We start from the raw sequence: 17,492 nt of genomic DNA on the forward strand, positions 1-17,492 counted from the left end.
CTGCGGAAGAGAAGAACGAGGGGGGATTTGATAGCTGCTTTCAACTACCTGAAAGGGGGTTCCAAAGAGGATGGATCTAGACTGTTCAGTGGTAGCTGATGACAGGACAAGGAGTAATGGTCTCAAGTTGCAGTGGGGAAGGTTTAGGTTGGATATTAGGAAAAACTTTTTCACTAGGAAGAGGGTGGTGAAATACTGGAATGCCTTACCTAGGGAGGTGGTGGAATCTCCTTCCTTAGAAGTTTTTAAGGTCAGGCTTGACAAAGCCCTGGCTGGGATGATTTAGTTGGGGATTGGTCCTGCTTTGAGCAGGGGGTTGGACTAGATGACTTCCTGAGGTCCCTTCCAACCCTGATATTCTATGATTCTATGAGACAGGTACTCTGGACTGACAAAATAGACAAATGGAGAGACTGTGGACAGAGCCCATTTAAGTCCTTAAATGATGTATTTAAGGGTGATTGAGAAAGTAAGAACTATAGGAGATCACTTCATCCTTCACCAAAAAACAGTTTAACAGCTGTGTTTTACAGCACACAGCAACATTACTCAACATTTCAGAAGAGGAAAAAAAGCCTTTCCTATTCAACTGTAATTGCAGGGAAAACTTAGGCAGGCAGCTTGTAATGATCTGCGTTGAAATGTAGTGAGGATATTAAGATTTACACTTCTACTGTTATTAAAGGGCCAGTAGAACTTTTTATATCCACATAAGTTTAATCTGAAAAATAATACGTGGAGAAGTGCAATGCCTCTTACTGCCATTCAGCTATTGCCTTAAAGGGAATAATGCCACCTACTGAATGACCAACTGATATTAAATGTGACAACCTTTGAAGTGGCCTTGGAAAAACAGTTTACCAGAATTACAACTACCTCAAAGATAAGGATTTGTATGGATTATGAGAGCGTTTCCCTACTGGCCTTATTTTTTTCACCATCAAAGCATCTCACAGATGGTTTGGAGTTGGTACACAGTTCATCCTTCCTAACAATTTGCAGTTGGTGCTTCTGGCTATTTTTTTGCTGGCTCAAAGGAAAATCATAAATAAAATGCAATACTATAATAATTCCCAGAAAAAAATTATATTAAGATGGAGTTAAGGTTGAGAGCATATATCAATGATTTAGGATAAAAACATTACAGAGATGTTGTCATTTCCCCCAGGCAATTGTGAGCTGAGATTAAATTTAAACAAAATCCAAGTGTGTTAAGGTATGGTAATGCACATTAAGTAACCCAAGCATGCTTAATTTTGTCCTGTAATAACACCATGCAATGATCATATGGTTGCTTATGAAATTTGCAGAGGATGCTGTGCCCACAAGGGCTGGGGGGAGATACCAGCGAAAGGAGGACACTCAGGCCTAAGAATAGTAAACTATGCTTTATTGAAGGAAGGAAGAACTTACGCTCCAATCTGCACGGGGAGCCCCTAGGACGCGCAGAGGGGCTGCAGGGGACTCTGGCCGTTCGGGACAGCTGACCAGGCAGGACTCCGCCGAGGGGTGGGGGAGTCCTCTGCGGCACTATATTCTCCCCGCTTATCTCGGGGTTACATAGGGTCACAGCTGGCTACATATTTATATGTACGATTTATGCTTATTACATAAACTGACTCGTTTACAGGCAAAAATATGCTGAGCTATGCTACAATGTCTTTTGGCAGGGTCTGTTGGACTAAGTTCATTGAAACTGCCTGCATCCTCCGCTTACATCCAGTCACATACTCAGTCCACCACTTAGCTCCTTGCCAGTCTTCCGCAACCTTACCCCTACAGATGCCAAGCTGGGAGGGGTTGTAAACACTTCGGAGGACAGGATTAGAATTCAAAACAACGTTGACAAATTGGAGAATTGGTCTGAAATAAACAAGATGAAATTCAGTAAAGCCAAGTGCAAAGTACTTCACTTAGGAAGAAAAAAAATCAAATGAGCAGCTGCAAAATGGGGAATACGTGGGTAGGCAGTAATACTGCTGAAAAGGATCTGGGGCAGGAGTAATCAATTAGTTTTTGTCAAAGTCCAAATTTCTTGGTGAAGGCCCAGAATCTAGAGAAAATAATTAAAAAAACAATGCAACAATAATAGTAAGTAAATTGAAAGATTTTGGGGTCCATTCAAAAGAGTCTGGGAGTCCAGATTTGGCCTGCGGTCCGCCTATTGACTACTCATCTGGGGCTTATAGTGGATTACAAATTGAACATGAGTCAAGAATGTGATGCAGTTATGGAAAAGACTCATATACTTTTGGGGTGTTTTAACCAGGGTGTCATATATTAGACCAGGGAGGTAATTATCTTGCTCTGCCCAGCACTGGTAAGGCTTCAGCTGGAATACTGTGTACAGTTCTGGGCATGACAGTTTAAGAAAGATGTGGACAAATTGGAGAGAGTCCCGAGGACAGCAACAAAAATGATAAGAGGTTTAGAAAACCTGACCTCTGAGGAAAAGTTTAAAAGAACTGGGCATATTTAGTCTTGAGAAAAGACTGAGAGGGGGACCTGATAATCTTCAAATATGTTAATGGCTGTTACAAAGAGTACTCTGTGTCTACTGAAGGTAGGACAAGAGGAAATCTGCTTAATCTATAGTAAGAGTGATTTAGGTTAGAGATATTAGAAAAAGCTTTCTAACTATAAGCATAGTTAAGCTCTGGAATGGTCTTCCAAGGGAGTTTGTGGAATCCCTGTCATTGAAGGTTTTTAACAACAGGTTAGACAAACACTTGTGAGGGATAGTCTATGTATATCTGGTACTGCCTCATTTCAGGGGGCTGGACTAGATGACCTCTTGAGGTCTCTTCCAGCTCTACATTTCTATGATTGTATGATAATCACAAAACTGAAAAGAATTCAGAGCCATTGGTGCAAATGCAGCGAACCTAAGGTGACTAGTTCTAAACACTAACAAAAAATGAGTGAAGTCTATGATTATTAATAACCTTATTCATTTGTATTGCAGTAACACTCAAAAACTCTGATCAGGGTTCTGTTATGCAAGGGGGTATATAAATATCACAGTCACTTTGAGCAGTTTGTAGCAGAGAATACTTTATTTCAGTACAAGTGAGGTAACAGAAAAAGATTTTTTCCAACCGTTTTCTTCCTGTCAAGGCCTAAATAACACCAACTACATTCACCTCATTTTGCTCATCCGATAAGGGTGCATGGCTTTTCAAGAACATTGCCTGCGTACTTGACAGTTCAAAAAGCATTCTTTAAAATGAAGAGCTCATTAGAAACCCTATAGCACAAGTAGTTTATCTGAGACTGTTTGAAAGGAGCAGTGGTAAGGTTATTATTAGTTTTTTATTTCTGTTACTAGTCCTCTCAGGATTCATTGTATTCCTTTTTTATTGGTGTCACTTTTCTCTTCTATTTCTTTCTTCACAAAAGGGAAAAAGGATTATCTGTGAAATGCTTTTTTCCTACAGACTGTGCCTGAATTAATGATTCAGGCAATTAAAATGCCTAGAAATGAACCTCTCTCATCTTCCTTTGTGAAGGTCAGCCAGTAAGAGATGTGAGTGGCAGAGAGGAAATTGCTAATGAACACAGGAAAGTGCATATCATTAGAGTTCTAATTAAGAAAATGTAAAACAGATTCCTAATTGACTACTGAGATACAAAGTCTGTTACTTGAAAAAGTACATCCTATGAAACAAATTAATAGGTAGCCACCTTTTCCTTCTAATCCTGTAAGGTTGGCCATCATCCAATTATTACTAATCAATGAACACAAAGGCAGCTTTGACCTGTTTGTGGTGATAAAGCATTGCAAACAGCTACCCTCTAACCAGCTGTACAAGGCTGTTTTTCACTTTATTTTCAGTAATGTTTCCTTGAGATAAGAGGTATGCATTCAGACACATAGTGTGATAGGATGTTCCTTAACCCAAGTGTCTCCTATATCAATACTTAATCCTCAGCTACAAATGAAACAAACAAGAAAATTTAATGTTCCTTCTTCCAATTTAATACCTTCTCCCTTGCCTCTTGTGTTATGTTGCTTAAAAAGCTTCTTACATGTTGTTCCTTATGTCCGGAACAGCCTGTCAGTGTTCATCCACCAAACTCCCTTGCTCCTCCTTACAATCCACTTCTAAGAATCTCTCCTTTCTCCTTGTCATTAGTAACTGCAAACTCTCCATTCCCTGAGCTGTTGTCTTGTGTCTCATCTTCTGCTTGTTTATCACATCTCACTTAGACTGTAAAATCTTTGGAAGAGAGAGCATGTCTCTTAAATTGGCCTTACTCTGATCCCATTGAAATCAATGGGAATTTTGTCACTGACTTAGTTGAAGCAGGATTTAGGCCACTATGTGAGACTGTGTGTAATCCTACCATACTATATAAATTATTATTATTGTCAGTAACATTACAATATACATTATAACATGCCCACAGAGGCAATGCTCTAATATATGTGCCAGGATGAAAAAGAGGGAGCTGTATAACTTTTAAAAGGGAAAATTGTTATAATAGTCTGTCTCTCTTGTGTTTTCTGCTTAGATGTTGACCCCAGTGCAGATCAGATCAATTTGCCAAGCTATATTAGAATCTGGGAAGCAGTATGCCATGAAGAAGAGGAAACCATGCCCACTCATGTACTCTTATTATGGAACAGAATACCTTGGTGAGTAGAACACACCAACCACTTAGAAACCAAGGCATTGCTTTGACACCAAGGTAATAGAACACTTAGAAATAAGACATTGGCAGGCAAACAATATGTGCAGTCTGCTTTTCCTAATTAACAAATGGTCATACAGGTAAATGGACAAATATTGTATGTGGACCACCTAAAATGAATGCAGTGATTAATGCTAGTTATACATTATATATTCTCATTAGGCTCCAATATTTCCCTTCTGCAGAAAAACTTGTAATAAGGGAAAAATCCATAAACTTTGTGAGACTCCTCACTGAGTTGGGGCCTTTGCCTCTCTGAAGCGAGGCGTTTGCAGCTATTATGTATTTGTGAAATGCAGTAGAGAAATCTTTTATCTGCACTTTAATTTTCATTATTCTCAAATGTTGCCACTCTATAGTGAGAATGGGTGAATTCATACTGAGTTTTTCTTTAAATTTAGGAATCTGAAAGATGTAAGTGGTAACAAATCTTTGAGTTGCATGTTTAAGACCTTTGCTCAACACAGTATTATAACAGTCAAAACAAGACAGAACACCCATCTGCACCACACAGAAATTATTTCCAGTAGAAAGATGCAGTGTGGTGGATCTGTGAGCAAAAATAATTCTTCTTTTAACTATTTCTATTCTTTACAGGTGCAGCCCATGGCCTTTCATCCATCCTTCAGATGCTGCTGTCCTATTATGAATACCTTCAGCCTGCAGATCAGGAGCTTGTATGGCAGAGCATTGACTTTCTTATGGACCAAGAACAAAACAGCAACTGGCCGCCTGAACTGGGAGAGACAATTGAGCGGGAGAATGAGCTTGTGCACTGGTGTCATGGAGCTCCAGGTCCTTTTCAAATTGATGCTGTGAAGTAGCCAGATGTTACCAATTACAATGCTTTTCACACTAAATGATTCCATTGAGAAAATAACGTCAGGTCAAATTTTACTGATTTTACCGTTTATGTCAAGCAGGAAAATTGTTCATGCTTTCTTCAGTTAAGTTTTGTTTATTACTGTCGTGGGTGGAAGATCAGGCAATGAAGGAAAACTCTGAGATACTTTCAAATATGTTGTTATAAAAGCCATTAAAATCCAATAGTACAATATGTCACCTAATGACCTAGCTGTAATGCCCTGTACTCTAAGAAGCCCATGTATGATCTCTGTATTCCAAGCTCTTGCTCCCATGAGTGGAGGGACTTCAGTGCATGATATATATGAGTTACAAGGCAAGTCCTGGTTGACTAGAGAGTGAAGATGGCCTTAGTGTACTGAAAGGGACATAGCCAATGCCAGACTTACTATTTATGGGTGGGTCTGGAAAAGTTTTTGCCTCTTCCCCTCAAACATAGCCAATTTCTGTGTATTGCTATTGTACACTTATGCACAGATCTGACCTAAGGATTTTTTTATGGGGAGGAAAGTAGCAAATATGTCCAATGGCTGGAGATGGAACACCTACATGGGGAGGGCTCTGAGTTGCTCTAGAGAATTCTTTCCCAGGTATCTGCCTAGTGGGTCTTGCCCACATGCTCAGGGTCTAACTGATCACCGTATTTGGGGTTGGGAAAGAATTGGCAGAGACCGGGGGGGCGAGGGGCGGAAAAGGTGGGGTTTTGCCTTCCTCTGGGGCATGGGTCACTTGCCAGTTTAAACTAGTGGAAATGGTGGATTCGCTGTAACTTGAAGTCTTTGAACCATGATTTTAGGACTTCATTAACTCAGCCAGAGGTTAGGGGTCTATTACCGGAGTAGGTGGGTGAGATTCTGTGGCCTGCAATGGGTAGGAGAAAGATTAGATGATCATGATGGTCCCTTCTGGCCTTAAAGTCTATGATCTATGAGTATGCACTAGCAAAATGTTAATTGTGGAATTTCCCCAAATTTAAGAGCTCTGGGGAAGAGGAGAAGCTTCTGTCTGAGTTCCATGCTGACCCCAGCTGAGGCTCTCACTCTTGCTTTAGCAGTGTTTGCTTGTGCTATTGTATATTGAAATTACTTCCCACCAGGATATAGCAGCTAACTGTTCTTACTGGCTTTGTAACCTAAACCTAGGAGATAACAGCAAAAATTGACACCGTGCTCCAGGACCATTCACTTTGTTAAACAAAGTTCAGGAGCAGAGACCCATGTATTTTAAATGTGTTCTTTCTAAATTGTAAACAGTGCAACATAATTAGAGCCCTTAACTGTACATTCTGCTGGAACTTTATGTTTTCCTGACGTGTAGGGAGTGAAGGTCCCTCTTTCCTGATCCTTCCCTGTGGGTGAAGAGAAGTTAATTTCAGCTTTGTTCAGTTAATTTCTCTCTTGGAAAGAAAGAAATTTAGACTCCAATTGGAGTTTGGTCCACTGTGTGAGTGCTGGTGATATCCGTGTGGCAGAGGCCCCTTTGGCAGTCTCATCTGCCCTCTGCTCACTAATCCATCTCCTGGCCAGTACTTCTAACACTACAAATCTTGAAGAAATTTCAAACGGCCACAATCTCTCATTATGGAACAGCCGACTGGATGAAAGTTTCTTGCCTCCTCCTCAAAGGCGAATATTCCCCACAATATTATATGAGTTTGTGGTGCAGGATGGGCAGTATTTAGTCCTGTCCCAGGGACTGACTGATAGTCTGCTACCTCACAACACAGCAGGGCTAGAGCTGGATGATTTATACCATTAGAAAACGGGCTTTCCAGTGGGATACAGCACTTACTCTTAGCTCTTGGAGCACCAAGATATCAAGTGGTTAAAATTGGGATGTTTAATGGAAAATTATTTGAGGTAATTTTTAGAGCCTTCTAAATGTTCTGATTTTCCTTTCCCTGGGAGTCCTCTATATTGTGCCCTTCATCAATCATGAGTAATGCAGCCATTTCAATGCCACACCACTATATATTTTGTATACGTCACTGAGAGCTATTTTAAACAGTTTTTTTGAGAACCTGAATTTTTAAAATTCAGGCTGCATTTGTATCCCTTCTCATGTAGCATCTGTCTTTTAGTTACTGTGAATCCAACTGCACAGTGATCACATGGAGATTATAACTAATAAAACCAAATCACCTCTAAAAATTACTTTAAATGGCTTTTTCATACATAAAAAGGACATGACTGACAGCCAGCATCTCAGGATCTGCCAGGGCTAGAATAAAGTGCAATGAGTCCCATTGGAAAGAGGGTTAGTTCCTATTTCTAGCTCTGTTGAAATGAGAACTACTGGGTCTTAAACCTGTCACTGTTGCAAGACTAATTATTGTCCATCCTCAATCTTGGGTCAATGTGATATGGTGCAAGAACTCCACATTTTTGGGAGAGAAGGAAATGTCTTGTCTTGTGGCTGGCTGATTTAAACACAAACATGTGGCTGCTGTTTTAAGCTGCCCAGGGGTTTGGAATGTTAGTCCTGGAATGAGGTGAGCTAGTGGGGTGACTGCATGTGAGGCTTTTAAAGGTGCATGATAAATGCAATGTATCACATGGCTCTCAATTTATCAGACTGCTACCACCCTCACCTATGTGGCGTGTACACTCGGGTGAATATATGTCATAGATGAGAATTTCCATATTCTTATGTATTGATCATATAACATTTTACCAGCTTGACTGTACTTATAAAAAGAAAACTGATTTCTCTGCTGTTTCCCTAGGTATTGCATACCTGTTTGCTAAAGCTTATCTGATTTCCAAGAAGCCCCAGTATCTTGACACTTGTATCCGCTGTGGGGAACTGACATGGCAGAAAGGCCTGCTGAAGAAGGGACCTGGAATTTGCCATGGAGTGGCTGGTAGTGCCTATGTGTTCCTACTCCTATATAGGCTTACTGGAAACTCTAAATACATCTATAGAGCACAAAGGTTAGTATTCTCACCATTCAGCAACACCTCACTTAGCTTTGGGGTTTATTATTATAGAGTTTGGTGAAATACAAAGAACACTCTCTCAGAACCTTGCATAGTCTATGGCACGGATCTCAAACTCAAATCACCACGAGGGCCACATGAGGACTAGTACACTGAGTACTAGTACGCATCACTGACACCTCACCCCCCGCCGCCCCCGGCCCCGCCCCCACTCCACCCCTTCCATGAGGCCCTGCTCCACCTCTTCCCACCCCTTCCCCACCCCCATTTTAACCCCTTCCCCAAATCCCCGCCCTGCCTCTTCTCCGCCTCCTCCCCTGAGCGCGTGGCTCCCCGCTCCTCCCCCTTCCCTACTGGAAAGCACTAAGTTCCACCAAACAGCTGTTTGGCGGCAGGAAGTGCCTGGAGGTAGGCAGAGGAGCGGGGATGCAGCACGCTGGAGGGAAGGGGGGCGCGGCGGGTGAGGGGAGCTTGGTGGCCAAAGGAAATAACTCGGGGTGAGGAGCACGGGGAGCTTGGCGGGCCACAGCAAATAACTCTGCGGGCCGCGTGTTTGAGACCCCTGGTCTATGGCCACAATTCCTTCAAGTAGCTTAAATCTTTAAATATTCAAAAAAGAACTAAAAATGCCCAGAGCCAGCAAATTTAGACGTGGAAATTCTGTCTCTAGAGCAGAACATGGTAACAGATTTTACATTCTAACAACCTATTTCTCCCTCAGACTAGTCCAGCCTCTTTTTAGGGTCTGCATCCAAATAGGGTCATGAGCAACTGATTACATTAACTGATGAGGTGCTTCTAGTGGGACTCTGTGATCCTTTACTGGGATTAAACTCAAAACGGTCCATGCTACTTATTGACTTTTTGTACCTCCCCCTATGGTTGCCATGGTGGTGAGGGCTAGAGGAATGGCTCTAGATGGCACTGAAGTTCTGAATACTCAGAGTGCCCAAATATGGTTTGGATACATACCCGCTAAGTATGGGACTGAGATCATAAGTCATCTAACATAGACTATTGAGTAGGTGTCATGTTATTGACTTTTAGCCATTACCAGCATGGGTTGGGCCTGTCCAGAAATACAGCAGTGAAGACCTCCATAGCCTATGAACAAATACCAGAGAATTTTAGCTCTTGCTCCACAGCTGAGTGAAATGAACCGCTGGTTTCATTATATTGATTCTCTGTCTGGTTTTCACAATAAGTGACACTGTCTCTAAGTACGTAGAAGTGCAACTAAGCCAGGATCTTGCTTCTCCACATATTTTACACACACACAGGCCTCATTCCGCTCTCTCTTACACGTTTTACATCAGTGTAACTCCATCGACTTCCTGTTTACACTGGTTTAAATGGGATGAGGCCTATGTAGAATTATAGCAGGGAGCAGTTATTTTTAGTTCAGATTTTTTTCTGACATATTGTAGCTCTTTTAAATGATAATATGTTTGTTTCCATTTTCCTTAGCAAGCAGGAAATGGTTCTGGAATCACGATAACTTATTTTCAGTGCTGCTCATTTTACAGTATTTTGAGAGTATTTCACCTGCTTAATCACGTCTGTAATACAGGGCTTTTCACATCCATCCAGAAAACATTGCTGTTCCGTGTCCTGCTGGGTCCTGATGCAACAAAGACCAATCTAAAAACATTTTTTAAAAAAACCCTTCCATTTATACACTTATAAATGTTATCCAAAGACACAAAAAAGCTTGTAGATCTCAGACGGGCACCAAGCATGTCAAATATATAAATACAGATTGGAACATTTCTGTCCTTCTTGATCAAATGGAGCTCAGTTTGGTGAGGGGGGAAAAAGGTGTAAACAGATTTGCAGATAACGTCCGATAACTAGCAGGCGTGAAACTATTAATATTGTTCCTATTGAATGTGTTGACGTGAAGCTTTCTAATGACAAATGAACAGATACACAGGGATGGCACCAAAACCAGTTGCATAAAGAGAGAGGTAATAAAGACTTCATTTTTTGTCTTTACTGTTTCTTAGGTTTGCAGAGTTCTTATTTACAGAAGAATTTAAGGCTGGTTCCCGGGCATTAGAAAACATATATAGTCTGTACGAAGGCTTCTCGGGGACTGTGTGTTTCCTGATTGACTTGCTGCAGCCCAACCAAGCCGAGTTCCCTCTCTTCAGTGTCTTTGTCTAGAGAAGGATGTTCTCCAGTGCCACATTGGAACAGCCATGTACAGGGCACCTGCTGTTTCACTTATCTGTAAAGGGAGGCTATTTACAAAATAAGCCACATTCAGTGATACCACTAATGCTAGCCTTAATTCTGCTGGGGGGTCAGGAAGAAGTCTAAATATATTGGGGTTTGGGGAGGGAAGTATGTGGTTTAAAAAAAAATAAGTTTAAAAATAAAAGGGGAGAATGAAGTGGTTTTTCACAATTGAAGGGATAGAAATTCAGCTGTACTAAGGGAAGTAACGTCTTCTGATTATTCAAATGAGAATGAAAGAGGCATTAACAATCTTTAACGTGATGGTTATGCAGAAAAACAAAACGGAAATCTGAACAGTAGGGACATGCAAGGGAAATAAAATGATTAATCCAATGGGTTTAAAAAGAGACCCATAAAATAGGAAATTACACAGCTATGCTCTTGTAGGTGAATCAGACAGGTCACTAAAGAGTGAAAAGGCAAAATCTGGGATTTCTTAATAAAGATTTCCTAGTACTAATACCACCTTTCCTAGAAGTACCTATATGTTGGAATCCTTTCATTGTCATGTGCATATAATAGCAGTTGTACAGCTACGTTCTGTCTTTAATTGCACATGTACCACATTACTGTTGTAATCAGTGGGGTTTCATATATGTAAATGACAGCTGAATCTGACCATGCATTTCAAAACGGTGTGTGGTAATCCCTATCACCACCTTGCGGTGGTAGTAGTACTCCATCTTTTTATCAATATCGTCTCTTCCTTGAAGTAGATCAACGGAAGCCATGTAGAAGACTTGGATCACTAAATTCTGTAGCAAAGGTCTTAGATAGACAAGGTGGGTGAGGTAATGTTTTTTTATTGGACCAACTTCAAGTCAGACCTTAAGAAGAGCTCTGTGTAAGCTCAAAAGCGTGTCTCTCTCACCAACAGAAGTTGGTCCAATAAAAGATATTACCTCAACCACCTCATCGCTCTAATATCCTGGGGCCAACATGGCTACAACAAAACTGCAGTTCGGCAGGGTATAGAAGTCAAGTGCTAGTCTCATAGTATCAGATACTAGGTAATATTGCTTATTGCCAACCATAGAAGAAACTGCCTTTAGTCCATTATTTGAACTGTAGCATATATATATATATATATGGAGATTGAAAAAGTGACTGACAAAATAATTTCCTGATGAAATGGGGTGATACACTTTAGAGATACAAATTGTATGCAGACCTTTGATGGAACCCTGAGTACTGGGCTTAGGAGAAGGCTGATAAAAAGTTTAAAACTAAAACCACTTATTTCTCTGGTTCACCAAGTAATGTTGCTAATGTACCACGCAAGGTATTGTACATGCCCAAGTGATTTGTGGCTGTTGAGATCGATGGTCAGTCCAGTAACACCGCACTAGCATAGGTAAGTAGGGAGATTTGAAACCTAAACAAAATGCAGATGTAGATTTGTTAAAATACTGTAGCAGCAAATTCCTGTATTTACAATATATCAAACTAATATATTTCTTTATACTGGAATACAGTAATACGATTGAATTTAAGGGGAGAGTGGGCAGGCTGATAGGTCAAAAATTACACCCAATGGCTTCACGTGAACAAGCTGACACATGCATAACCCTATCCCAGTACTCTGCTGGTCTGCCATTCCCCTTGTGTTTTTCGCTGGAAAAGATTCAGCTTTTCTTAGGGCCTGATCCTTTAAGGATTTCCATTGACTTCTTTGGCTTTGGATCAGGCTATAGAATGGAGTCAGACCCTGCAGCCCTTATATATGTTGTTAATCCTTACTCACTGCCACAAGCCCTTTCACATGAATTGATTTAATGGGATGACTTGGATGAGTAAGGGCTGAAGAATCAGATCCCTGCTGTATGGTGGTTTGGTACAGTGTTACGTAGTTATTTCACCCCAGAAGTAGCTGCATTTTGAGTAATACATTTCAGTGGTGGATAAAGCAATCTAATTTTTTTTATCAGTTTGTCAAGCGCGTTGGGATCCTTGGAGGAAAGGGAATGTCAAGGCACAGCAATGTCAAAACGCAAAGTGTATCATTAGTTGCTCCATTCTTGTGTGCAGAGGCAATATATCTCACATGTATGTGTACCTATCGTGCTGAAACCTGAAGTCAGTCGGAGAATAAGGATAAGTAATATGAGTGGGATTGGTCCCTGGGTGTTCAGATGTGTGCCCAAGATTAGAGGTCACCCCAGCATCTCAGATCTGTTGCTGGTCAATCGCCCATCTGAGAAGTTGGGATCTTTTCCTAGGTTGCACCCTGTGTTTTGGATGGCTAACAGATTTTTCAGAATTTGGACCTTTTTAAACGTGTTTAGGACAGGTGACATTTTTGACCTGTCAGTTTTATCCTTGTAACCTGATATTTAGGTTACCTACCAAATTCATGGTCCATTTTGGTCAATGTCATGGTCATAGGATTTTAAAAATCCTAAGTTTCATGATTTCAGCCATTTAAATCTGAAATTCCACTGTGTTGTAATTGTAGGGTCCTGACCCCAAAAGGAGTTGTGGGGGGGTCATAAGGTTATTGTAGGGGGTTGCTGTGCTGCTGCCCTTACTTCTGCTCCGCAGCTGGTGGCGGTGCTGCCTTCGGGGCTGGGCAGCTGGAGAGCCTCGGTGGCTGCTGGCCGGGAGCCCAGCTCTGAAGGCAGCGCCGCCACCAGCAGCAGCACAGAAGTGAGGATGGCATGGCATGGTACTGCCCCCCTTACTGCTGCGCGGCTGCCTGCAGAGCTGGGCCCTCAATCAGCAGCCAGCACTCTCCAGCCGCCCAGCTCTGAAGGAGGCATAGAAGTAAGGGTGGCAATACCACGGCCCCACTAAAATAAACTTGCAACCCTTCCCCCCCACCCCCCATTGACTCCCTTTTGGTCAGTACCCCCAGTTTGAGAAACGCTGGTCTCCCCTTCCCCAACCCCTCCCCCCAAAGGAAATCTGTATAATACAGGGTAAAAGCACACAAAAGACCAGATTTCATTGCAGGAGACCAGATTTCATGTTCCATGATGCGTTTTTCATGACCTTGAATTTGGTAGGGCCCTACTGATGATATTTAATTCTAAACTTATATTGTACATAGTATTCACGCAGTTAAAATGTAAAAGTAACAATATCCATGTTGCAGTATTTAGAAAGCTGCTCTAATTACTTTTTATTCTATTGTGAAAAACAATCTTGGAAATATTTGTTTCTTAAATTAAAACAGAGAACTGGATTCTGCCATCTGGGCTCAGGGCTGTTTTAATCCTGCAGTTATTACCTGCAACCTTATTTACAGATGCAGACTGAAAAAGCAATGTTTTTGGTATATACAACCTAAGAAGCACAATGCACCCAATTCAGTCAAAAGCAAAAGACCTAGAACTTAAAATCTATTTATACAGCAGCACAGTAATCATCACATTTTACTTTTTTCTTCATTATCTCTGGCACCACAAAACCTAATTATAACCAACTAGCTATGTCTCAGTAGTTTTCACTGCAGATGGAGTTCTGTGTCAAAACCCCAAACAAATCTAGAATATGGGAATAAATGCAAAAATTCAGATCCTAAACAAAAAGTATGTTGATATTGTTACATACAAGACTCTAAGTTTTCAAATAGGAACACAGTGACAGTTTCAAATATTTGGAAAAAAGTAAAAATATTCTATAAAGGCAATGGATTAGATAACTCTTATTATGCTATTCTATTATGTTTAATTTCCAATAGGTATAGTTTTATTGATCTTTTTAACTTGTTCCTTATAAATGGCAGGAATAGGAAGTGTTAAGTATTCATCATCTGTTCTCTGATGACTTTCTGTCTCTATCCTTTTGCAGAGTTCCTTCTTTCTTATTTACATTCAGTAAGGAATCTCTTGTAATTTACCATATATTCTAAAAGCAACCGAAAACAAGTTTATAGTCTTTTCTTGTAACCCTTGCTAGTGAAGGTAATCTTTAGCCATCTGGGACTAATTGTGAGAGTAGCAATTACTTGTGTAAGGGTTGCACTGTGTTTAATATCCATTCTGCTATAAGAAAACAGATTTAACCACTCTCTGTTTTCAAAAGCCTCAGGCTCAACCTGTTCTCTTGAAGTCCAAAGGAGTTTTGCTGTTGACTTCAGTATGAGCAGGGTGAGAACTCTCGTTTATTGCAACATTTATAAAGTACGAATAAAAAATATATTGAAGTCTCTTGGACCTTAATTGTTTATCATTTTAATCCTGCAATACCTTTTAAGAAAACCGCTTTATGCTGCCTTAACAGTGAAGTCCTCATGCTGCTGCTTCAAAAAAAAAAAAAATACTGGAAAACAATTCAATTTTGTTCTTAATAAAATGCCTGTGGTGCAGTTGCATTAATTTAGACTTGACTCTGCCTCAAGGATTGAAAAAACTCAGCACATATTTTCAATGTTTCTTTAGTAGAAAAACAATTCATGAATTGATAGTAATAATGTACAGTTAGATATGTAGGGTGGAATTTCAAAACTGTATAAAGGAGTTAGACGCCTCGTTTCCTCTGGGAGTTGGGTGCCTAACTCACTTAGGCACTTCTGAAAATGCCAGCCATAATGTAAATCTGGATTTTCAGCTCTTTCTTCTTCTTAACTCACATCCACTTGTAAATTCCCCTCATACTTACCCTGTTGCAAACTTTATTGTAGCTTTTAAAAGGTAGGCAAGTAAACAACTTGTCTGCAGATGTCAGTGCTTCTGTGAATGAGATACAATAAAGTTATAAGCTTTTTTATGTTCCATCCTTACTGCCTTCAGAGACTGATTGTGTTACCCCCAGGCTGAGACAAAAGGTCTAGCAGAAGTTACCTTTTCCGGCTCCAGAACCAGGATCTCACAATTTGAAACCTCATAATCCTGTACAGATTCTGCCATCCTGCTGTGATAATAGTATATGTTAGGAGAACCTCACCCACTTACCAAAAGTAGAACACGAAATGGCAGAATATCTTTTACACATTAAAGTAAAATCTCTTCATGTGTTTGGTTGCTGAAGTATAAGCCATAGGAATTTAAGAGGTATAAAAGTGTTTCTGGTTATGCTTTTTTAAAGCAAAGGGATTACGCTTTGCCATACGTTGTGTGTATTGTTGCTTATTTATGGTGTGTGTGTGTGTGTGTGTGTATCCTGTTGTTGTGTAAAGTGGTAAAATAGATATCAGCCTACGGCGCTATATACTATTTATGATTGTTGGCAAATCATCTGCAAATCGTTACTGTTGAATAATTTATTTTATTTGGTGATAGAACTAGATCTGAAATATTGAGGTTTAGTGGTTTTTAGGATTCATAGAGCCAGGTACAATGTGTAATTTTCAGCAACAGAAATGTGAGTTCTAACAGATACTTACTGTTTTTTTTCTAGCACTCAAGCTTTCAGCATCAGGAATATACTTATTTTATGCCATTGTTTTAAATCTCAGCTTTGTCTACGTGGTTTTTTTTTCTTTTCTTTTTCCCCCTCCACCCATGTTATGAATCACTTCAGAAGGCTGGATTAGCAGCCCAACTCCTTTGTTTTTGAAAACAAAGCACACTTCTGTAGGACTGTCTATTTTTTAATGTGAAAGGAGGTTGTCCACATATTAGTATTACGTTACTTTCTCACTCCCTGCTGGCCTCTGCTCATTGGCTCTGCCACTTCCCTGATGCTAAATATAATCATTGGACTGTCTATTGATTGTCACTGACTTTTCAAATCCGTGAATATAACAAAAAATAAATTTGTAGATAATATTTCCAGTTCTACCGTAACTCATTTCTACTAAGACAGTCACAAGAAGGTGGGTAAAATGAACTAATGTTCTGAAATATACACCTAAATTATCCTTGGAAATATGAACAAAGACACTGGTTACCCTTAAAGACTTTTCAGTTACCTTTGTAAATAAGTAATGTCACTTTTGTATTACTGATACTAAATATATAGAAATGCCATGGATAACATGAGAACATTGATTATTTTTAAAGGTCACATTGTCAAGTTTTAAGTGTGACCACTGTAGGTGTGTGCAAAATATAGAGTTGCAGGTGCAAATGGGATAATTCTTCAGGCAAAGACCCATTTGCAGATGTAGATACAGGGTTTGCAAACAACATTGCATGTTTCATGCATGTAGTTATCTGTTTTGACCCATGCGTGCATCACTGAGAGTACATCTTAGTTGCCCATTTTTTAAAATTAGATCAGAAACGTTTATGGACAAAACGTCTCTCTGAGATCTATAGAGCAGATCTCAACTCTGATGGTCAACTCCACCTACCTGTCCTGAACATCTGTTGACATAATATCAATGGGTGTTCTCTGATATTGTGATCTTCGTATAGGAGGAGATGAGAATTGCTATACAGATTTAAGAGATGAATCTTGCTGTCAAGAACCACATGGATGAACAACCATTGGCTAACACCACTGGTTTACATTGCTGTGAGAAGAAATTTGAGTTTGTATTTAAATGTTCTGGATTGAGTAGTAAGTAGCATTAAGGCTAAACTGAAAAGAAATGAGCAAATGTCCAAAAAAACACATTACGAGAGAACAACCTATTGCAAAGCCATAAGCCAGAAAAACTCAGGGCCCACAAAACAATACTGCATTTTTGGGATGTGAATAGGCGTTTTCCAAGAAAATAGCACAGAGTTTGCTTCATTGCACAAATATTGTACAGTATGTGCTGTACTTAACAGATTTCTGCTGCCTTGAATCAATGCCAATTATAGCAAAGTCATCATAGGCATACTCACTGAAAAAATTCTGTCCATCTAGGAATTGTCTGTA

The 17,492-nt window shown here is 40.1% G+C and overlaps 1 protein-coding gene across 1 annotated transcript in view; it reads left to right on the plus strand.

Annotated features, from left to right (window-relative positions):
- LANCL3 (LanC like family member 3) overlaps window positions 1-10,664 on the plus strand; it is a 37,499-nt gene extending 26,835 nt beyond the window's left edge. Inside the window, exons 2-5 of the mRNA XM_077807217.1 lie at window positions 4,516-4,639; window positions 5,293-5,490; window positions 8,285-8,492; window positions 10,505-10,664. Of these exons, the coding sequence (XP_077663343.1) occupies window positions 4,516-4,639; window positions 5,293-5,490; window positions 8,285-8,492; window positions 10,505-10,664 (690 nt within the window). The remainder of the gene's footprint in view (window positions 1-4,515; window positions 4,640-5,292; window positions 5,491-8,284; window positions 8,493-10,504) is intronic.
- The last annotated feature ends 6,828 nt before the right edge of the window (window positions 10,665-17,492 follow it).

This window comes from Eretmochelys imbricata, chromosome 1 (assembly GCF_965152235.1).
Source record: "Eretmochelys imbricata isolate rEreImb1 chromosome 1, rEreImb1.hap1, whole genome shotgun sequence".
NCBI lineage: Eukaryota > Metazoa > Chordata > Testudines > Cheloniidae > Eretmochelys > Eretmochelys imbricata.